Consider the following 23,283-nt stretch of genomic DNA (forward strand, 5'->3'; position numbering starts at 1 on the left):
GTTGTGGGTTTCACACCTGATGATGATTGCTTGTGTTGCAGTCGAAACGTCATGAGAATTTTGTTTTATATTTTTATTATGTTATTGTTTCCCTTCTACTTGACTTTACCGAAAGAACCAAGAATATGCCACCGACAAGCCACAGAGACGAGGAATCTCACCACCACGTGAGCCCACACATCCCAGCACAGTTAACACGTTCAGATGTAATGTTTTTATTCATTACCACACACACATTGACCCTTGACCCACAATAAAATGCGATTCAAATTCACAGGTAACCCAATCAAGTCTATGCATATTTACACGATCTAACCCAAGACACCTTTATTATTAATAATATTGGTCGCGAAAGCCTATGTGTTAAAGTCTATTTGTTTAACCAGGTGAGAACTCAAGAGACCAGGATGAGTCTCGGTTGCAAGAATGATTGCTGCTGCTGTTGCTGCTGCTACTGATGATGATTCTGTTGCTGCTGATAATGCTTCTATTATTTTTGATGCTGTTGGTACTACTCCTGATGCTGACGATGATGATGCTAATGATGAGCTACCGCTGCTGATGCCGTTGGTCCTGCTGCTCTTACTAATTCTTCTGCTGATGATACTTCTGCTGATAATAATGATGATCGAGTCGAGTTGAATTTAAATTTAACGAGGTGAGAACTCTGGAGACCAGGAAGAGTCTCATTGACAAGAGTGACCTTAGTCACACAAATGAAAAAAATCAAAACAAGTCAAACCCATGCCAGCAATGACGCAAATAGAAATCTCACCCCCAGCCCAGAGCACAATGCGATTCGCGTTCACACAACTACACAACTGGTACGATATAATCAATGCGTCTCAAATCATCTATGCATTGCTAAACAGCCTGAGACTCGAGTTGGATTCACACCGGATTGGTGTCTCACGTTAAGGAGGGGCGCTGCGGTGGCTCGGAGATGTTAACTCCCTCGCCTGGTATGCAGGAGGTCGTGGGTTAGATTACTACAGTGACAGCTGCTGTATATTTGGAGTTCGCGTTGTCATTATCCCTGTAATAGAACACAGTGTCTGCGTGTTATTAATGCTTGTTGAGACAATATTAGTCGTGTTGTAGTGGCAGAGGAAGGCGTTATCCCATGAATCGAAGGTTGGGGTTGGAGGTAGAAAGATAATTCAGACATTCAGCAAAACCAACCTTTATTACAGAAGATATTGGTGGCAAAAGCCCTCCTACTAGGTTTTAAAATGGCTTCTTTCTCTCTTAGCCCTGTAAAATAAACCTAGTTTGTGTGGGTGGAGGAGTCACTCAACCCCTGGTTATGACAAACATGTCATAGTGATGCCATCCCATTCCCACCCCATTCCCACCCCGGGTTTATCGCCCAACGAGCGAGTGACCGCGAGGGGGACGGCGCGCGTCACCCCGTAGCGTCACGTGACACGTGATCCCAGCACGCCCGCGGTGGAGCTCCGCCCCCTCGGCGTTGAGCGCCACGTGGCGTGCAGTGCGAGGGACGATGGCGTCAGAGAGAACCTTAAATCCCCCCACTCCCCCCCCCCCACAGTGCGCTAACCACTGCACCACCGCTCCACCCCACACTACACACATGCCCCTCTATACACTAAAGATAAAGATTCACCGCGTAGCCTTAACAGACTGTTGGGGCAAGTTCTGTAAGTAGCGAGCAGCGACTATGAAGGCTGGCACTGTGACACACGAGGGCGTGGGTGGCAAGCACCATGTCCAGACACACACAAAGACAAAGACGCACAAAGACACACACACTAACAAAGACACAGAAAGGCATAAACATACCAACCCACTCACCCAGACAAATATCCCCCGTATATGCTTAACAGACTGTTGGGCCAAGTGTTGTTAGCGACCACCTGTCAAGACTGGCACGGCACACAAGGCGGTGGGTGGACAATACCACGACTGACCCGCCTTTGTCTCCCCAGTGGCGATGTTTCCACACCACACCAGGAACTCATTTGAGGCTGAGTCGACCCTAGGGGAGACCCAGGACCGAATCAGATAATCGGCAATGGTGTTGGCGAAGGGGTCATGGGCCTCCCGTAGGTCGACTCAGCCTCAAATTAGTTCCTGGTGCGGTGTGTAAACGTTACCACTGGGGAGACAAAGGCGGGTCAGTCGTGGTGTTGGCCACCCACCCCCTCGAGTGCCGTGTCAGCCTTCTGAGGCGTTTACTAACAGCACTTGCACCAACAGCCTGTTTAGGCTGCACGGGGGATCTGTGTCTTTGTGTGCGTGAGTCTGCGCGTTGTGCCCGTTTCTCTGCGCTGCTCACACTCCGTGCTCTCAGGACGCACGACTCAGATCCAGAATCCTCACTGAGTCACCAACAACACCCACCCACAGTGCGGGGTAGAGCGGCTGACTAAACGAGTGGTGGATGCAGTGCAGCAGCTCCATGGAGTCGGCGCGGTAAAACGACAGCAGCCCCGCCTCCCAGTGCAGGTGACACCCGACTCTCCGGGGAGGATCCCTCACCGGCACTGAGGTCCAGACACCACCATGACACACGTAGCAGCTGTCGTTATCTTTATATAACACCCAGGATGAGTCGTTCTGTCCCAGCCCGCACTCGTCACCAAGCCCTTTCCGTGCGATCGTCCCGTACGCGACTCCAACCTCACAGCCCCCCGCCGCACCCCCCACGTCCACCTCCCAGTAGTGCTGACCCGACGAGAAGCTCTCTGAGCACAGGGCATGTGGAAGGGCATCAAAGCGGTGTGGGTGATCGGGGCGACCCTGGGAGACAGCGGTCCACGTCACCGTCCTGAGGTCCGAGGAAATCTGGAGTTTGTTGTAGGCCGAGTTTGGGTCCACAGTCGGTGAGCGTCCGTCTGCAGTAACGATAATCACAGTAGCCGTGGTAACAACAGCACCACTTTAACAATATCACTCGTGCACTAACACGCACGCACACTACAATAGAGCAATTCATAATGGGCATTGTTACACAACGTTGTAGTGTGTGTAGCTAGCGGTGTGATGACATCTAACGGGCACTTTGTCAATCCACTGCCTCCCTACACCGTGCGGGTCGTGGGGGATATTTGACCATACTTCACCACGCCGGTCACCGCGCGTTGGCGAAGTCAGGCAGCGCGGCTGGCGAGAGCACAGAAGTACAGTACAGCGGTGCGTTTGTCTGCCCCGCTACCTGCTGCCCCACCACGTAGCCACGCAGCCTGTAGCACCTGTTAGGCAGGGTGGTGACTGCCCCACCACGTGACCCCGCAGCCTGTAGCACCTGCTAGGCAGGGTGGTGGTGGCTGCCCCACCACGTGACCCCGCAGCCTGTAGCACCTGCTAGGCAGGGTGGTGACTGCCCCACCACGTGACCCCGCAGCCTGTAGCACCTGCTAGGCAGGGTGGTGACTGCCCCACCACGTGACCCCGCAGCCTGTAGCACCTGCTAGGCAGGGTGGTGGTGGCTGTCCCACCACGTGACCCCGCAGCCTGTAGCACCTGCTAGGCAGGGTGGTGACTGCCCCACCACGTGACCCCGCAGCCTGTAGCACCTGCTAGGCAGGGTGGTGGTGGCTGCCCGTGCGGGGCTTTGCGAGGTGCCAGGAGGTGGGGCGCTCTGTCCGCTAGGGCTGCACGATTTGGGGAGAATCTCTAATTGCGATTTTTTCTGACAGATATTGCGATTTGATTTGCAATAAAAAATGGAAATAAAGCTTCAGTTCGATATTCAGTGTGTGATAGATTTAAAACACGTGATGGAGCATTACCACGTGATACCATCACAATATGAACTGCTCTTTATATTTTAATGCAAGGATGAGAACTTAAAATATATGAATTGCTTCCAACATGTGTTTATTAAAATGTTTTAATAAAATAAAACAATCAAACATATACAACTGTTAAGTTAAATAAATAAAGGTATAATAATAAAACACAAAACAATTCCAAATAGAAACTGACGGGACTTTTCAAATCGCAAAAAAATCGTAGCCCTTGCGATTTGCTAATCGCATTGTTTGAAATTCCGATTTCGATTTGGAATCGATTAATCGTTCAGCCCTACTGTGCGGTAGTGCCCGTGGGAGGCAGTGAATCACAGCAGCAGCAGCGTGGATATAAACACCGCCATAGCGTCTCTGTGTGTGTACAACAAACACAAACATCTCCCGTGTGTCACCTTTCACAGACTGTAGGAGCAAGTGCTGTTGGTGAGCACCTGTGAAGGCCGGCACACGAGGTGGGTGTGATAGTGTAGTGATGTACACTCGTGTGTGATAGTGTAGTGATGTACACTGTGTGTGATCGTGTAGTGATGTACACTGTGTGTGATAGTGTAGTGATGTACACTGTGTGTGTGATAGTGTAGTGATGCACACTCTGTGTGTGTGATAGTGTAGTGATGTACACTCGTGTGTGTGTGTGATAGTGTAGTGATGTATATTCGTGTGTGTGTGTGATAGTGTAGTGATGTACACTCGTGTGTGTGATAGTGTAGTGATGTACGCTCGTGTGTGTGATGGTGTAGTGATGTACACGCTGTGTGTGTGTGTGATAGTGTGGTGATGTATACTCGTGTGTGTGTGATAGTGTAGTGATGTACACTGTGTGTGTGTGATAGTGTAGTGATGTACACTCGTGTGTGTGTGATAGTGTAGTGATGTACACTCGTGTGTGTGTGTGTGATCGTGTAGTGATGTACACTTTGTGTGTGTGTGTGATAGTGTAGCGATGTACACTGTGTGTGTGTGATAGTGTAGTGATGTACACTGTGTGTGTGATAGTGTAGTGATGTACACTCGTGTGTGTGATAGTGTAGTGATGTACACTGTCTGTGTGTGATAGTGTAGTGATGTACACTCGTGTGTGTGATACTGTAGTGATGTACACTCGTGTGTGTGATAGTGTAGTGATGTACACTCTGTGTGTGATAGTGTAGTGATGTACACTCGTGTGTGTGTGTGATAGTGTAGTGATGTACACTTTGTGTGTGTGATAGTGTAGTGATGTACACTCGTGTGTGTGTGTGATAGTGTAGTGATGTATATTCGTGTGTGTGATAGTGTAGTGATGTACACTCTGTGTGTGATAGTGTAGTGATGTACACTCGTGTGTGTGTGTGATAGTGTAGTGATGTACACTTTGTGTGTGTGATAGTGTAGTGATGTACACTCGTGTGTGTGTGTGATAGTGTAGTGATGTACACTCGTGTCTGTGTGATAGTGTAGTGATGTAAACTCGTGTGTGTGTGTGTGATAGTGTAGTGATGTACACTCGTGTCTCTGTGATAGTGTAGTGATGTACACTCGTGTGTGTGATAGTGTAGTGATGTACACTGTGTGTGTGATAGTGTAGTGATGTACACTCTGTGTGTGTGTGTGCGTGATAGTGTAGTGATGTATACTCGTGTGTGTGTGATAGTGTAGTGATGTACACTCTGTGTGTGTGATGGTGTAGTGATGTACACTCGTGTGTGTGTGTGTGATGGTGTAGTGATGTACACTCTGTGTGTGTGATAGTGTGGTGATGCACACTCTGTGTGTGTGATGGTGTAGTGATGTACACTCTGTGTGTGTGTGATAGTGTGGTGATGCACACTCTGTGTGTGTGATGGTGTAGTGATGTACACTCTGTGTGTGTGTGATAGTGTGGTGATGTACACTCTGTGTGTGATGGTGTAGTGATGTACACTCGAGCTCCTATGAAGGCCGTGCCGGCCTTCATAGGAGCTCGCTAACAGCACTTGCCCCTTGAGTCTGTTAAGGCCATACGAGGGATCTCTGTCTATATCAACGTATCGGTAGATATCGATTCGTGTTCTTTTGTACTTAACTTCTTGTTGCCTGTGTAGTGATTTAGGTAATGCCTTGGTCTGGCTGTCTAATAAACACTAAAGTTTCCTTCGATTCTGAGAGCTTCAGGCTGTAACACGAACCCTAAGAATCCTCAACTCGTCTGAGTCTGGATCTCTCAGCCTCAAGTACTCTAATAATGAAATCCTAAGAATCTTCGGCATAATAGCGTGTGTATAAACCACACTCACACGCATGATAGCAACAGCTTGCTAACTCGATCGTATACACACGTGTGGTGTTAATAGAGCCCATGTCAGAGTGATGTACACTCGTGTGTGTGCAGTGCCAGATTATCCTCGTAGCAAAAGTAGCTACAAATGCTACGGGCCCGGGCACTTTCGAGGGCCTAAATGCTTTCAATGTCTCAATTCTACTTCAGTGATTCTACACTTGCGCTATTACTATAGTACTATACTGCCTTCAACTTTTATGAACGACTGGGTGTTTAATGTTAGCGATTTGTTGTATTATCTGGCTGTATAGGAAATGAAAAGATTAAATTACCTTACTTTGCAAGTTAAACATATGTATTTTAATATTTACGTGTATTGTTATTTATTTAGGGCCTCTTTAAAATATATGCTACAGGCTCCGCACGAGCTTAATCCGGCACTGCACACGTGTGGTCTTAATAGAGGCAATGTAAGAGTGATGTACACTCATCTGTGTTTGTGTGTGTGCTATATATCAATGTATAGATATATTGATATGTTTTATTGTAATTACCTTTTTTCCTGTCTCGTGCTTTGCACAGCCAACCAAGCTTATGCGTTGGTCTGGCTTTCTGATAAACATCTGAATATGAACACAGAATCCAGGAGGTGCCTTTGATTCTGAGAGTTTCAGGCATCACCAATGCACCCCAAGAATCTTAAAGGTGTCTGAGTCTGGATCTCCCAGCCTCAAGTACGGTACTAACAATGAATCCTATTAAACACAACCATAGCGTCTGGTTGTTAAACATTTTCACGCAAAATAGCAACAGCACCTCACTCATCATGAGGCCTCCTTTGACAGTACCAAAATATACTAATAGGGGTTTCCCCTTTTTTTCTGGCAACAAAACTGACACCTTTTGCAAGGAATCATATCTACATTAACCACAATATTTGCAGTCAAAATGTAAACAAAAAACAATACTCTGATAATTTATGCATTGTCCTTGGACTCATCTGTTACATTGGAATGGACACTTCGCCCATTCCGTATTAATCAATTTTAAATGAATCAGAATGTTCACTATTTTACTGAGAGGCTCTCATCCCTTATCAATTTCTCATGTAATAACACGTGATATAACAGCCACACTTTACGTCTATGAGCAAGTGTGGGGGGAGCAGGTGGGAGTGCTATTAGACATCTGAACTTGACAATGAAAAGCAGCATAGCGTGTGTCCAATCAGTGAAAGTTTTCAATGAGTGCAGTGGCCCCTATTGTGTTAAATTGTTCAGATCCATGAACACTGACAAATTCTGACAAATCTTCCGATAAGCACAGTTGGCTCAGTATGTTGCAAAAGAAGTTCAAAATATATTCACACACAGAGACTCACAGACACCCAGCCCCATAGAGACCCACAGAGACCCATAGATTAGCATGGTTGGCTACGTATGGTGCAAAATTTGTTCAACATGCATACATATGTAGAGGAGTAGTATGGAGACATAACGTCATGCGCACGGTGAGGCGCGATGATGTCATGTCACCTCTGGAAACTTAAGGGGGATCGGGTGACGAAAGCGGGGTCGTTATTGAAGCCCGGGATGGAGAGTGTCTGAGGAGATAGCCAGGGGTAGGGCTGAGAGAAGTCTGCAAGAGCCGGCTACGTTTATGTGGAGTGCTGCTCTCCTCGGTCGGGTGGTGCTGGTTGAGTGAGAGAGTCAAGAGATAGCCAAGGCTAGCAGCAGATAGAGCCCGAGGTCCGCGTGAAGGGCCGAGTGTAGGGACACCTACCTCTGGTGTGTAGTGTTAACCTCTTGTGTTAATAAACTGGCGTAAGCCTTTACTATCAATTCTGCCTCCCGAGTCTTCATACACCACACAACACATACAAATGACATTTAACAAAAGCTGAAAAGTGCGCAAATAAGGATAGAGAAGTACACACTTGTAATAGAACTGACAGACAGAAACAGGAGCCCGTGCAGAAGGGAATACAGGCAAATTAAATAGCATAATATAAGTTACTAATAAAACTACGTAAAAAAAACACTCGCATTCATCAATAAGACTACCTTAAAAGGAAAAATATAGTAGTGGACGTTTCGGGCAATGTCCTTCTTCATATCACGTGTATAAATATGTGTGTGCTCTGAATAATCTGTTGAGTTGTTTTGTTATTTGTGATTGTGCACCACTGCCGACGCAGTGCCAGCATCACCAAACCAGTTGGTAAGTAAAACAAAGTAGGGGCGCTAGAGAATGGCTTGATGCCGACATCACAAGAGATTGGTGCCAGAAAGATGTGGTTACTACCTGAGCATATTGGCACTACAAAATAGAGAGGAAAGTGGAAACAAATGACAAAATATGCAGTGGACACCTACTTCAGGCTATCTGCCAATGGATCGTGATCATGATTGACTCATAGAGACCCAGAGACTCAGTGATCCATAGAGACTCACAGATCCAGAGATGTTTGGAGAGCTATAGATACTCCTTGAGACTCGTAGATACCCATTGAGACTCGTCGAGACCAATAGGGATTCGTAGAGACTCATAGAGGAAGACCTAACACAGAATGAGAAAAGAGATTAGTGCCAGAAAGAGGTGGCACTACGTGAGAATATTGGCACAAGACAGAGGAAAGTGGAAAGAAATGACGGAATTTGCAGTGGACACTTCCCACGGGCTATCTGCCCATGAATCGTGGTGATGATGATGAGGAGTGCTCAGACAGGACAGATCGCCAAAACGGACGAGGTCTGGTGGTCGACACTAATGATGGAGTGGCAGCCAATGGTGAATGCTCACCCGAGAGATGGAGCGACGATGTGAGCGCATTAGGCTAAGGCGCTCTAGATATGTAAAATGAGATATGGAGTAACTACATTGACTTGTGGAGGCATTCATCCAGCAGTGGATAGATCATGGATGATGATGAAGGTGTTGATGTCATTACTCCCATGTGACAGAAGCTGAGTTGTCTACATTATTTAGATCCACTCTACCTCCACCACTGATATCGATGCCCTCACCCCTAGTTGAGAGTGAACTGAGTGCCATGAGTGGTGAGGGTTGGATGTGTTGTTCAGTCATTGGAGACTAAGCTAAGGCTAGACTCATCACATTTGAGGATATTGGCTATCCTGAATAGGAGTAAAAAATGGGGCTTGAACCCAGGGCGCTGCTATTTGGGCTTGGCTGTTTCAACAGCACAGACCTCCCCTTTACACTGAGCCAGGTTTTATTAACTCGTTGGGGGAATGATGATGAATAGGATACCATCTTCGACAAGCAAAAACAAATATATGTCCTCTAAACCTGCCTGCATTTATATGGATGTGTGTTTCTATCCTTTGGTCTCTCTCCTTGGCACAGTAGGGGGCACGGGTGGTACATCGGCCAGTCATTTCAGTCAGTCGACCCATGGCACCTGGGTTTGTCCCGTGACCTGTCAGCGGGCGTTCGATACTTCACGTGGTCTTAACATACACTTAGTCTGCCACTAGCGCCGTGGTGAAGTAACCACCACTTAGAGACAAATGGCGGTTGTTAGCACGGTTGGCAATGTACGGTGGAAAATAAGTTGAACATACATACGTACGGGTCTTGGCCATGTGAATGTGAACTCACATGGTGCAGACAGCTTGAGCTTCTCAATGACTCCACTCAGCCAGCTCACTTCACCCAAAGTCAAGTCACTCGGAGGAGCGGGTGGTGGGGGGTTCTCAGTCCTAAGCACACGGGGAAGGGAGAGAGGACTTCACACGAGCACATGTCAACACGTAGACATACAAACAGTGCAGACACAGCACTGATACAGCACATGGTAGATGAGGAGAATAAAATCACTTTAGGGTAGAATCCTGCAGGAGGTGGGCAGGGTAATGTTCAATATTCAGTTTATTTCGATTTGTAACACGGTTGTTCCCGCTTAGCCAGTTGCCTGGCTATCCTAAAAAGTAGATCCATGGTGCGTGAGCACGGCCACAACGAAACAAAAACGTTAACGTTGCAGAGAACGAATACAGGTTCATATTCTTGTTTCTTACGGTAAAGTCACGTAGAAGGGAAACAATAAAATATAAAACAATAAAATTCTCACAACGTTTCGACTGCAACACAAGCAATCATCATCAGGTGTGAAAACCACAGCAAGAAAATTCGAAAAAAGTGGCGGTTATTTTTAACGTTAACACCATGGAGTGCGATTTGACAGTTTGTTAAGATGGTCGAGTCCATCTATGTTCGGAAAAGAGGAGAGGGGAGACGAAAAATTAATGTATGCTGGCTGAAAGCCACCGTAAGCGTGAACAATCAATTAAGACCCAAAATGGTTTATCAAATCCTTCCAATGATTGCTAAGCCAGAATCCATCTTCTCGGTTGAAATTGTCTCTGTGTTTGTATATGTGGATAGCCTCATGAACGAATCTCTCATGGTAGCCAGATGGCTTGCAAAGAACCTCTGTCTTGGAGAAGTCAATGTTATGTGAGCCTACTGAATTATAACAGTGATCTGCCACGGCCGAGGTGTTGATCCTACCGTGTTTTAGGTCTGCTTTGTGTTCACGAATGCAGTCCGAGACATGTCGTTTGGTTTCTCCAATGTAACTACTACAACAGAGGCAACTTAGTTTGTAGACGCCGGTATACTGTATGTCCGGAATCACATTTTTTACAGACGGAACCAGATCACAAATTTTATGTAATGTGTTGAATCTGACCTGGATCTTGTGTTTATTCAAGATTTTGGAGATCTTTTTTTGTGATCCCCGCAATGTAAGGTAAAGTGATGGTGTTGAAAGGCTCCTCAAGAGGGTCCTTCTTCATGGTTGGAGTGATAGCTTTGCGGATTATGTAGTAGGAGTAACCATTAGCCTTAAGAGCTTGGTGTACGTGCTTGAGATCACTGGCTATGTGTTCCTGGTCGGATTTGCATTGGGCTCTATGGTGCAGAGTCTTAATGAGGGAATTCTTCTGGGATGGATGGTGGTGGGAATCCGGTTTCAGGTAAGCATCCATATGGGTAGCTTTCCTGTAGACAGAGTGGCTCATTGAACCATCAGGTCTCTTTTTTATTAGGACATCCAAAAAAGGTAGCTTCCCATCTTTTTCGACTTCCATGGTAAATCTGATGGCTGGGTGTATGGAATTGATGTGGTCAAAGAATTGATCTAGAGCAGGCCGGCCATGTGGCCAGATGACAAAAATGTCATCCACGTACCTCTTCCATAAGGTTGGGCGCAGAGTGGCATTCTGGATGGCATCAGTCTCAAATTTTTCCATGAAAATGTTGGCAACAACCGGAGATAGGACGGAGCCCATTGGGGTACCCTCAGTTTGTTTGTAGAAAGTTCCATTCCAAGTTAAGTATGTATTGGTTAAGCAGTGTCTTACCAGGGGGGGTACCTCAGTGTTTAGTCCTTGATGAACCAAGTCTTCAATGACTGCGATGGTGTCAGGTACAGGAACTTTGGTGAATAAGGAAACTACATCAAAACTTACAAGCAGGTCGTCTGGGGACAGGGAAATACCCTTGATTGTCGATACCAGGTGAGTAGAATTTTGTACCGCAGGGGTGGTTTTTCCAGTGAAAGGCCGCAGGATTTCAGACAGAAAACGTGAGCTGGCTGAGTGGAGTCATTGAGAAGCTCAAGCTGTCTGCACCATGTGAGTTCACATTTACTGTCTGAAATCCTGCGGCCTTTCACTGGAAAACCACCTCTGCGGTACAAAATTCTACTCACCTGGTATCGACGATCAAGGGTATTTCCCTGTCCCCAGACGGCCTGCTTGTCAGTTTTGATGTAGTTTCCTTATTCACCAAAGTTCCTGTACCTGACACCATCGCAATCATTGAAGACTTGGTTCATCAAGGACTAAACACTGAGGTACCCCCCTGGTGAGACACTGCTTAACCAATACATACTTCACTTGGAATGGAACTTTCTACAAACAAACTGAGGGCACCCCAATGGGTTCCCCCTTATCTCCGGTTGTAGCCAACATTTTCATGGAAAAATTGACTTCTCCAAGACAGAGGTTCTTTGCAAGCCATCTGGCTACCATGAGAGATTCGTTCATGAGGCTATCCACATATACAAACACAGAGACAATTTCAACCGAGAAGATGGATTCTGGCTTAGCAATCATTTTAAGAATTTGATAAACCATTTCGGGTCTTAATTGATTGTTCACGCTTATGGTGACTTTCAGACCGCAACCATTATTTTCGTCTCCCCCCTCCTCTTTTCCGAACATAGATGGACTCGTCCATCTGAACAAACTGTCAAATCGCACTCCGTGGTGCTAACGTTAAAAATAACCGCCAATTTTTTTCAAATTTTCTTGCTGTGGTTTTCACACCTGATGATGATTGCTTGTGTTGCAGTCGAAACGTTGTGAGAATTTTATTGTTTCATATTTTTATTATTTTATTGTTTCCCTTCTACGTGACTTTACCGAAAGAACCAAGAATATGAATTCCTGCAGTCACGAAAGCTTTAAATCTAAATTTAGAATACAGGTTCCTTAAGGAAATTTGCACAACTATGGACAGAGGAAGATGGATGCGCTGAAGCACAGTAACCCTCGCCGATTCTTTCCTACTAACGCATTCACATGTTGAGCAAACCCAGCCTCAGCCTGTGTTAGTGCACCAAGGTACCTCTCTGTCTTCTTCATATGACCCTGTGGAAGAAAACATGGACGGAAATGATCAATAATATAAGGTACATTTAATCATAGATGGACAGGAGTGATCAGAGTGTATTATTGTATTAATGTACACCACGATGAGAATAGCAACCAAGGTAAGATCATTCATGGGACGGTGACCAAAAGAAGGAAATGGTGAGGGTAATGAAAGATATCTTGGAAAATAAACAATTTGATTAAAATTTTAATGTGTTAATGGGATGAAGATGCACACAGACTCTGTCTTTGTGGGTTGGTCACTTTGTTATCAGTACGTGTACTGTAAGTGTACTGATACGTGTTCTTTTGTTATTAGAACTAAAATAATATAACTTTATCAGCACCAAGGCTCTGACAATGTCATGCAGAAGGGAATTTGACACAGTTTGGCCCCCACTATCGCAGAGTGCGGTCGTGTCGCTACCATTCTCTGCGGTGACTAAAATGTTTTAAAAACAAAGGCACTATGCCTCTCTGAATACATTTTACGCTAAATACTAGCGTGTTCCAATATTCAACGGCGAATGGGAGCCACGCTGTAACTTGCAGATGTCTGAGAATGGGAATAGGTTAACCACCGTATTGCAGGACACCACATTTCTTTTTTTCATTTCCTCACACTGAACGTCCATGAAATTTCCTCGCTTGGTCTCTATTCCCAGGTTCCTGTAACCGTGTGTTCGTTGTTATTTGCTGTACTATCGAAGCTGTCAGTAGCCAGTCACTGTTTGTTCCAAGTCTTGGGGCCTGTGCTGATATACGTGAACCCTTTAGCCAGGAGTTTCTCTACTGCTGAGGGCTCTGTCAAACTGGGACACTTGCCCAGGCTCCGCAAGCGCTCTACCTGCAGGAACGTGAGCGAGTCCTTCTCCTCCTGCAGAGTGCGCAGGCGCGTGGCTGCTGCCTGGAGCTCGCTGATCTCGCACTCGTAATGAGCGATGTTCTCCTCGATCTTTGACAGCAGCTCACGCCCCTTCAGGTCCACGCGGTCCAGAGCTGCCCTCTCGTCCTCGTTCAGCGTCGCCCTCATGCGGGTGAACTCGCCTGAGATGCGAACCTTGGTCTGGGCCATGGAATCCTGCAAAGGGCGTGTGACGAATTATATCAATTCACTTTTTCACAGCCCTATTACCAGGTGGGATAGTGGAGGTAGGTTTGCTACCTTTTCCATAGACTAAACCCAGGCATATTTAATAGTCGGCCCAGGTTTATCTAAACCATGCAGTATAATGTAATGAAGTTCAATCCAATATGACCACATTCTGTTACAAATCAATTCCTGGTTTAACCAATATCCACAATAGCGTTTTTTGGGGGGTTAGATCACATAAATATATAAATGTGTTGTTAAAACCCGCCATCACCCGACACAGCCAACTAGTAAGGGTTGTCGCGTAAACAGAACGTGGCCAATTCGTCACTAGTACAGCACACTGGTGTGTTGGAGAGCCAAGCCACAACATTTACCATCTGTTAGCGACGTTTCACCAGTAATTACAACTAGCTTCATTGGGCGACAGCCAGATTTGTGGAAAAGGCCATCTGTTTCGTTCCTTATATAGAGGCATAGAAGTGGTGACCACACTTCTGCGTCCTTGCGCAAAGTGGGGTGAGGAGGATTAAAGATGCCAGTGTAAATTATGCATGCACATTATGCGAGCCCTTTGATCTTGTCCTTCCTGTCCATTGTGCGAATTGGCATGTTCTGTTTACGTGACAACCCTTACTGGTTGGCTGTGTCGGGTGGTGGTGGGTTTTAACGACACACTAATATTTCTACTCGATTTAACCCCCAAGAAAACCTATATTATGAAATAAATTCCTACCAGCCGAACACCGAAGCCAACTCCTAAGCTGTGCAAGTCAAACCTGGGAAGTTGTCAACCCTAATGAGGAGGTAGTTGACCAGCGCAACTAAGTATGGCCACACTAGCCTCAATGGTTAGCACGATGTTGGGAAGCCTTCATCCAGAGGTGTATTGATAATGATCTGCAAATTATTGATACAATCGATAAGCACACAAGTCGCCTACTTCGCAGATCTGTCTGCATAATCTGTCAGCCCCACAGCTATTTGGTAATGCATAATTTTAGCACCATTGATTCAGTACATGCAAACTCTGGACCTGCTTTCACATGGAGTGTCTCATTAGCAGTGCCAGGCTTGCTTGAATGAATGCTGATGACCTGCCAACAATTATAGGCAATGACCCAATTTTTTATATGGATCCTAATCAGATGCAAAATTATATGATGCATGAACCTCTCCAAAGTTTCCTGTACTGAATCAATACTTCTTAAATTATGTACTCTCAGTTAGTGGGGCTGATGGGATTTTAAAAGTTTCTTACATGCATAATTTTGACATAGAGACATATATCTGAAGATGTCGTGTCTGCTTATCTGTTTGTAATAATATTCTCCACAACATGGTTATTTTGTGTAAATTATTAATACCACCAGGTGACTTGGTGCCCTCTTTTACAGCAGCATTTGCGTTACATTGGAAATCTATGCAGGTGACAACAAAAAAAACAAGCGTATCGCAATATCGTTGAAGACATCAAATGTCGACGCAATTACGTAATTATCCTTTCCATTAACATGTACGACACCGATACTCAATAACGAATACACGATACATTCATGCGAACTGTAATACAATTAAACAGATTTTAAATCTCCGTAACTTATATATTATGTTTGCTTTATAGTGGTTCCTGCATTCACTGTTGTGACGAACATTGTGTACAAATTGACAGTGGACAATAATTATTGTATTTTATTGTTTTCTGGAAGAGAGTTAATGAGTGTGCGAGAGATCACCATACGGGTAGAGCCTATTTACAGGAGGGGGAAGAGCTTCGACGTGGAGAGCCAGGCACTCCATATTAGGAAAGACCACGTGACCCACAATTTTGCGAAGAATTGAACAGGAGCGACGTTCATTGCTAGGAAACTTGTCCAGAAAAGAGCTTTAAAGGCGTCAGACAGATGGCACATCATCTCACTGCAGTCCACTTACACTCGGAGGGTAGTAAATAAACACACTGATGTGCGATACACAGAACGAGTGCATATCTATCCTCATAGCCTTTCAGGAGTGTGGAGACACGACACCAACTCAGGTCTGTGTCTGGAGGACAAGAACTTTCAGGCAGGACCAGGCGAGACTCCACGGAGTGGGACCACGCTGGGAAGAAGCCCGCGAGCTGACACCGTGGGAGCAATCGGCGAGAGAGCCAAGGCGGAGGAGTGCTCACGGTAAGGGGAGTCTCATCTCTGCTGAGTTTCCAGCCCCTGTTGGAGGTGCAACTTTGAATGACTGGTGGGTGGAATGGTCTCAGAGAGAACCTGCTCTGTGGGAGAGCTACTGGGTGCCACGGTGGCGAGATGTTAACCACCTCGCCGGGTTTGCAGGACATCGTGGGTTGATCCTGACTCTGACGCCTATTGTATATTTGAAGACTGCGCGTTCCGTGGATTTTTATCTGGGTCCTCTGTGTTTTCCCTCCACATTTAGAATCAACATCACGCGTTTATAGTATTTGGCTGCAATAATTGCCTACGTGATAAACTAATTCGTTGGACTATCATTTATGATAGCCAGGTAACTTGTGAAAAAAGAGCTTCATAGCTCAGTAGCCCTTATATGATAAAATAAACATATTCGGTTAATAAAAATAACCCATCCTCTCTAACTCCATGCTCTATGAGAGGTACGAACTCTGTATAGTATTTTAAAGGAAACACTCTTACTGCACACTGCCGTGAGTGCACAACCATATGATGGTGTACTGTATGTGAACACGCACATTTTGATCGGGTGAACCTGTGTGCAGTATTGTCTCTGCTGAGCGAGGAGAGTTGTGACCCGGTGATGTTATTGCGAGTAGCACGCTATTTGATTACCACACCCTGCTGGGTAGTTGTTGAGGATCGGGTAATACAATTCTGAAGCCTATGAAGGGTGGCAATGTCAGATGGCACTACCCCGACCCACAAGTTGCACAAACTGAACCACATTCCAATATCCGCTCCATTTCGTAACGCCAGGCATCTCTTCAGGGTCGCATCTCGTGTTGTAAAATTTAACCGCCGATTTCTAGTAATATTTTGATCCTAATTGTATTTGTTTTATTTGTTCGTTTTTAATACAATGCAGTCGTTGCACCATACTGTGCTATTGTCTCACCCATTGCAAGACATTCGAATTATCCTGAAAAATGCGTTGCAGTCTCACGAGATATTCTTTTTTTTATATAAATGTTGCATTTGTTTAAATTTCAAGCACCCATAGCCATAACACTGCAATATCCTGCACCGTTATTACACATTGACTCAAGACTAACAAAATTTCACTTGGATCTACGGAATTGTTCTCACAGGGAGAGTCACAGACTCCACGCAGGGTGGAGGTCACAGGGTCACAGAGCCCACACGTCGTACCTGCACGTCCTTGCGAGCGGCCTTCATCTGTCCCACGGACACCTCCGCCTTTTTCCTCTTCTCCTCCACCGCTAGCGTTTCCTCTCCGACTCCACTCTGTAAGAGACGAAGTCACCAGAGGAGACTCCACTCCCTGAGCGGCTCCATCTCAGCCCCACTCCACACGGAGCCCTCCACAGTGATGGCCAGTAAGTCAGCCTCTACTGACTGAACAGTCTGAAAGGCAAGGGACAGTGGAGAAGGAATTGGCCCACACTGATGATTTACATCCCACGTCGTTATGCCCTCTGTCTATCTGCTCTAGTTGTATCATTGGTTTGCAACTGAGTGGTTCTCACTCTTTGTATGGAGGCCTCACCTTCCTTGTTTCGTGCTCTTTCTCCAGCGTGATAACCTGATGACTGATGTGGTCTCCTGCGATGGTGCAGACCATGCAGGCCAGGCACTCGTCCTGCTTGCAGAAGAACCTGTAAGGGTCTCCATGCTGCTGGCATCGTCGCTCCTCCAGGCTGACAATGGGAGCCACCAGGACGTGGTCCATCAATCTCGGGTTAATCACGTGAGGTTGCAAGTGGGACTCACAGAAGGAAGTCTCACACCTGAGGCAGGTCTTCACTGCACGAGTCTTCCCATCACCACAGGTGTCACAGAAGACAACTGCGGCCATCCTCTCTCCAACTCTGAGCTGCTCCACCAGGTTTGCGAGCACTACATTCCTCTTCAGCTGGGGTCGCTCAAGGAAGGCCGCTCGGCACTGCGGGCAGCTGAAACTGCTCACTCTCTCCCAGGCACCGTCCAGACACCGGAGGCAGAACGAGTGTCCGCAGCTCAGCGTGGAGGGGCAGTCAAACGTGCACAGGCAGATGGGGCAGCTCAGCTCACTGTCTGCACAATCACTGGGAGACGCGCTCGCCATAGCTTTACTCGGACTTAGTTGCTCGCCGCGGCTCACGGAGGAGCAATCGCAGCAGCAGCTCACACAGGGGAGACGAACAAGGAAATTGAACTTTACTTCACCTGCAGTTAAGTTATAAATACCTTTAGACACGCCCTGGAATGTTCCACACGGTGGCCGTGCTCACCTGTGTAGACGTGGCGTTATAGACACGCACTGTTATAGCTAAAACTGATTTTTGTGATTAGTTTGTTGTCCTTCCCCTGCACTTCGAATTAGCATGGCTGGCTACGTATGCTGTGAAAGAAGTTCAACATACATACATAGCTTTGACTGGTCTCAAGTGATATAATATTTCTACAAACAAAACCCAGCAGCAGCATCAGCCAGGCACACAGCGATAATGGTTTGTCCCACAGGCTGATTGACCGGCTCGGGTCAGGATGTGTGCATTGCACACAGTGGAACCGCACCTTGTACAGACATTCTGATGTAAAGATTAACTTGTTTTTTCCCATCTGTGTCTTTTTCCATTTTTTTCTTGCAAGGCCTGTTTGTTTAAGCTTCAAAGTCTGTAATCGTTTTCAACCTTTGTCAACTAATATTTAACTACTGGCTTCATGCGACCTATGTTTATCTGTGAAATATTTTTTTGGTTATTTATTCCTACGACACCGTTTTATTCTGGGTGGATGGTGGTTGTATGTATGCTAATCGTAGGTGTGTAGGTGGGCGAGTGGGTTAGTGTGTGGGCGAGTGGGTGAGTGGTTGGGTGAGTGGGTGGGTGAGTGGGTCAGTATATATGTTGAACTTTTTTCGCAGCGTACGTAGCCACTCGTGCTAATCGAAGGTGCAAGTGGGTGGTGGTGGAGGTTGAGTGAGTGGGGGGTTATTTGGTGAGAGGGGAGACAGATGGGCAGGAGGATGGCGTGAAGGGTGGACGAGCAGGAGGTGATGGAGGGAGGAAGGGTGGCTGGGAGGGCGTGCGGTTGAGTGCTTGGGTTCCTGGGTGGGTGGCCTCACGCATTACCACAGCGAACAACCCCTGGATAAACAAACATCGTCGTTCATTTAAGCTCGTTATCGACATGACTTTCACTGTATATTTTCCTATTATGTAAAAAAGAGGTTTTAAATCTTCATAAAATAATGATATTTTCATCACCTATTGTTAATGTTAACATTTTACATCTTGGACTCGCTGAGTTTGGCGAGTTCTATATATATTTAAAAAATGACTTGGCCACAAAAGATAGCTCAACGACAACGTGGTTTATTACGTTAACATTTCTAGCAGCCAAACACTCTAAACGCACGTTTCTAAGTGTGTGTGGTGGGGGGGAATTGGAGGACCCGGAGAGAAATCCAAGCTACCATGGAGAAAGAGACATGCAAACTCCAAGTACACGTATAGGCGTCAGGGTCGGGATCGAACCCACGCCCTCCCGTATACCAAGCGAAATAGTTAACATCTTCCAGCCACCACAGCGAAATGTAAGTAATCGCAGCGAGATATAAAAATAATAACAGAGCAACGACAACAAGGAAACGAACTGATTTCACCTGCAGATAAATTATTAACACCTCGAGACGTGCCCTGGAATGTTGCACGCGGCAGCCCGTACTCACCTGTGTAGGCGTGGCGTCACATTCACACACACACAGTGTCAAGGTTAAAGAGTCGCAATTGATATATTTTTACAAAACCCCCACGGTAACCATGAAAAAGGTGATGGGTTGTCTTACAGACTGGTTACACCGGCTTGGGTGAGGCTGGGGTTTTCACGGTAAACCGCACCGTGTAAATTCTTATTTAAGCTTTTAAATTGTCGGCTTTCGCGACCAAAATTCTTCATTAAACGTGTTTTTGGGTTAGATCGCATAAATATAAACGTGTCGTTAATCCGCCACCACGCGACACATCCAATGAGTACAGTTTGTCACGTAAACAAAAACACATTTCGGCTCGGGTGAGCTGTAAGTTCGTATTTAATGTAAAAAAACAGATTCCCCTATAAGCAAGGGGTTCAGAAACCAAAATTACAAATAAATATTTTTTTTCTTGTTTTTTACAGTTCGTAAGGTTAAATAAAAAACAACCATCTAATTATTTCAAGAGCCCCAATGCAACTCGGTGTGAGTCCGAGAGACGGTGGTGGTGGTGGTGGTGATGAAAACGTCTCACGAAGCAGCCGTCCCTCAAAGAGCCGATCGCCGCTTCGGAGCCGCAGGTGGCAGACCCCGTGCCCTGAACCAACTGGCGTGGCCGGCAGTAATAATAATTTAATAAATATAATTTAATTGGACCTTCATAAAAATGACAAAGATTTAGCGATTTTTTTTACATTTGTATCTATTAACATCTTAATTATTAAATAAGTTTCCTACTGACACTTAAATAATCGAACAATAATATTGTAATACTTTGATGATAATAATGCAAAATGATAATAAATTAATGATTTAACAATTTTTCGGTAATGGTAATTTAATAATATAATTTATATTTACATTTACTAAATGTCCTTTAACAATTGCTCTCGGGGTGCTATGCATGGTAAGTCATAAAATAGTGAACATCACCCAAGGAATGAAGTGAGAATGACATTTGACCATCACTAAAGGGAGAAAGACATTTTAAACAGAGACGGCTTTAGTGGAGATGTGAAGATGAGCAGCGTCTCGGAAGTCTCCTTGACCTCGAAGGGCAACGATTTGCAGAGTTTAGGTGCCACGATTGCCAAAGCACCGTCACCCCCCACGTGTCTAGCCTGGAGACCGTGGGATGGTGAGCAATGCACAAGCTGAGGATCTTGACGATCTTGATGGAATATTCGTGGCTGAAGGAGGTCATGAATGTAGTGAGGAGCAAGTCAATTTAAGGCGAAGGGGAGTCGGTTGGAGCTGCCTTTTTAACGTTTGTGTCATTGCCTCTTCCTTCTGCGAGGATCTGTGTTTACGCTCTGCAGTTCTTTCTTGGTCTCAATCTCTCCTTCTGAAAATCTGAGAAACGGGTTTATTCCTGGGGGAGTTGTTGTCCCTGGTGCATGGCCGATGGTGAGCAGTGTGTGTCGATGGTGAGTGGTGTGTCGATTGTGAGTGGTGTATGGATGATGAGTGGTGAGTAGTGTGTGAATATCAGGTGGTGAGTAATGTGTGGATGGATGCTGAGTGGTGAGTAGTGTGCGTGGATGGATGCTGAGTGGTGAGTAGTGTGTGGATGATGAGTGGTGAATATTTTTTGTCAAAGCTCACAGACAAGAAACAAGGATTTTTAATTACTTTACACGGGGTTACACACCTCACGAGGCACCCCATGGAATGTGCTCAGATCTTTAAGGAATGTAAAAACAAGCCCAGCATCACACAAACCTGTCTAGATGTACCTGTAGATTCGCGCCCTTCGTTTTAACCAGTACCAACAATGGACTTTGTAAGAACATGATCACAATCGTGAAAATAACACATCCTGAGATGCGGGCTTTCGATTCCAAGCAGTCGCCTGTGATTAAACGCGGTTCTCCAGTGAAACGAGTTGATGGTTTAAGCCCCATTTTCAATGCCAGGCATGAACACAAACGCATACAGAGTTTTGTTCTGCGATTCATTTGTCCAAAGTCCAGCTGTGAGCATTGTAGAGTCGTGGTTTGACCGCCGTGCGTCGAACATCGACAATGCAGCTGGGGTGGGTTGGTAATTGCTGCCTTCTGGTTGAGATGAGAACAGCATTTGGCGATGCATCGTTGGCGGTGGTGCGCAGGTACAACTAACACAACACATTTACAATAACCGTGTTCCGAACCTCCGTTAGGCACGGTTGGCTACGTATGGTGCGAAAGAGGTCCAACATAAATGCAACTATACAGCACTAATATACACTACACGACGACACAGTATACACGACACTACACACCACACACGATACACACTGCAGACCACACACGATACACGATTATACGCTACACTAAACTATGATACAGGACACCACTATACTACGTTGACAACATCCACACGTGCCGTAAAAAAAACTCCAATATATTCGGCCTGCATCAGGTGCAGAGATGTTATCTGCTAAGCTTCGTATGCATGAGGTCAAGGGTTCGATCCCAGCCCTGACACCTGTATATTTGGAGTTTGCATGTTCTCCCCGTAGTCGCCTGGATTTTTCTCCGGGTCCTCTGGTTTTTTCCTCCACATGTAGAAACACGCGTTTAGAGTATCTGGCTGCTATACATTTCCACGTGATAAGCAACTTCGTTGAGCTATAATTTGTGGCCAGGTCGCGTCTGATAAAGAGCTATATAGCTCAGTGGGCCTTACTTGGTAATGTAAATATAGTAGATTAAGAGTTTACTTCTACGATTGTCACTTTTTGGGTCCAGCTTAGAGGCAGTATCCTTTCTGTCACACTACATTTCGAGTGCCAATATCTCCTCTCTGTCAGTCTTATTTTTAATGTCCAAGTCTCGCATGAATACAAAGCTGTACTGAACACGCCTGGTCTTAAGATGTTCAGTTCGGTCTCGTAGCTGATTTGCCTGCTTTTTCAAATATCATTGCATTCTGCCGTTCCTCCTCTTGCCTTTGCGATCCTCGCCCTTATTGTGCCTTTCGTGCAGTCGTTGTCCCATGTCAGTAGACTGCCCACGCATACAAATTCATTTACATTCACAATCTTGCTGCTTTTTTATCTGCTTCTTGCTCAATGCCCTCCCTTCCGAACATCATCGTCTCTGTCTTTTCCACGTCAATCCCTTGTCCTGTATCCTTTCCTGACTCATTATGGGTATGAACACTTCCCTGCAGTACAACTACACATTCTTCCAACCCATCTACGTCGTCCGCGAATCTCGCGCTATTTATTCCTTCTCCTGACACAGATATTTTTTTCTGTGCCGTTCTTAAAATGGCATCCATCACTCTTTCCAAGCATCTATGACGAAGTTGTTTGGTGATAGTGGACCGATACAATTGGGGACAGAATGGGGGTGGGGGGGTAGATATTTGTGTTCTTACCATTAAGGTCATTTCAATAGTCTGAGCGGTGTGACCGGCTGGCCGGAGTGAGGCTGCGTGCGTAACCACGGACAATCTTGCCTGGTGAACGCGTTCTGGTAACGCTTCCATACGTCACGTTTCGTGTCTCTAAATATTTTATTTGACCAGGTAAGGGCCAACTCGAGCTATGTAGCTCCTTTCAGAAGCGACCTCGCCAAAAATGGTAGCTCACGGAAA

The 23,283-nt window shown here is 45.8% G+C and overlaps 1 protein-coding gene and 1 long non-coding RNA gene across 2 annotated transcripts; one reads left to right on the forward strand and one right to left on the reverse strand.

The window, feature by feature from the left end:
• Window positions 1-1,547: 1,547 nt before the first annotated feature.
• Window positions 1,548-18,539, reverse strand: LOC116956989 (E3 ubiquitin-protein ligase TRIM7-like). The gene is made up of 6 exons (XM_076054919.1): window positions 17,512-18,539; window positions 17,154-17,249; window positions 13,549-13,782; window positions 12,676-12,698; window positions 9,640-9,740; window positions 1,548-2,858 (listed from the first exon to the last, which is right to left on the reverse strand). Exons 1-6 carry the CDS (start codon window positions 18,067-18,069, stop codon window positions 2,311-2,313), a joined length of 1,560 nt encoding a protein of 519 aa, XP_075911034.1. The 5' UTR covers window positions 18,070-18,539; the 3' UTR covers window positions 1,548-2,310.
• On the forward strand, window positions 13,771-18,563 carry LOC142906658 (uncharacterized). Its single transcript, XR_012930436.1, has 2 exons — window positions 13,771-15,968; window positions 17,093-18,563. It is a non-coding gene; the product is annotated as an uncharacterized LOC142906658 (long non-coding RNA).
• Window positions 18,564-23,283: the final 4,720 nt, after the last annotated feature.

This window comes from Petromyzon marinus, chromosome 68 (genome assembly GCF_048934315.1).
Source record: "Petromyzon marinus isolate PM22_M1 ecotype Great Lakes invasive population chromosome 68, UKy_Petmar_22M1.pri1.0, whole genome shotgun sequence".
Lineage (NCBI taxonomy): Eukaryota > Metazoa > Chordata > Hyperoartia > Petromyzontiformes > Petromyzontidae > Petromyzon > Petromyzon marinus.

Excerpts from the sequence above, each read along its gene's own strand:
- LOC116956989 (XM_076054919.1), bottom strand. The coding sequence starts at position 18,069 with ATGGCGAGCGCGTCTCCCAGTGATTGTGCAGACAGTGAGCTGAGCTGC. Across the intron at positions 17,250-17,511 it reads AAGAGCACGAAACAAGGAAG|AGTGGAGTCGGAGAGGAAAC; the intron begins GTGAGGCCTCCA and ends CGTCTCTTACAG. Across the intron at positions 13,783-17,153 it reads CCGCTCGCAAGGACGTGCAG|GATTCCATGGCCCAGACCAA; the intron begins GTACGACGTGTG and ends CGCCCTTTGCAG.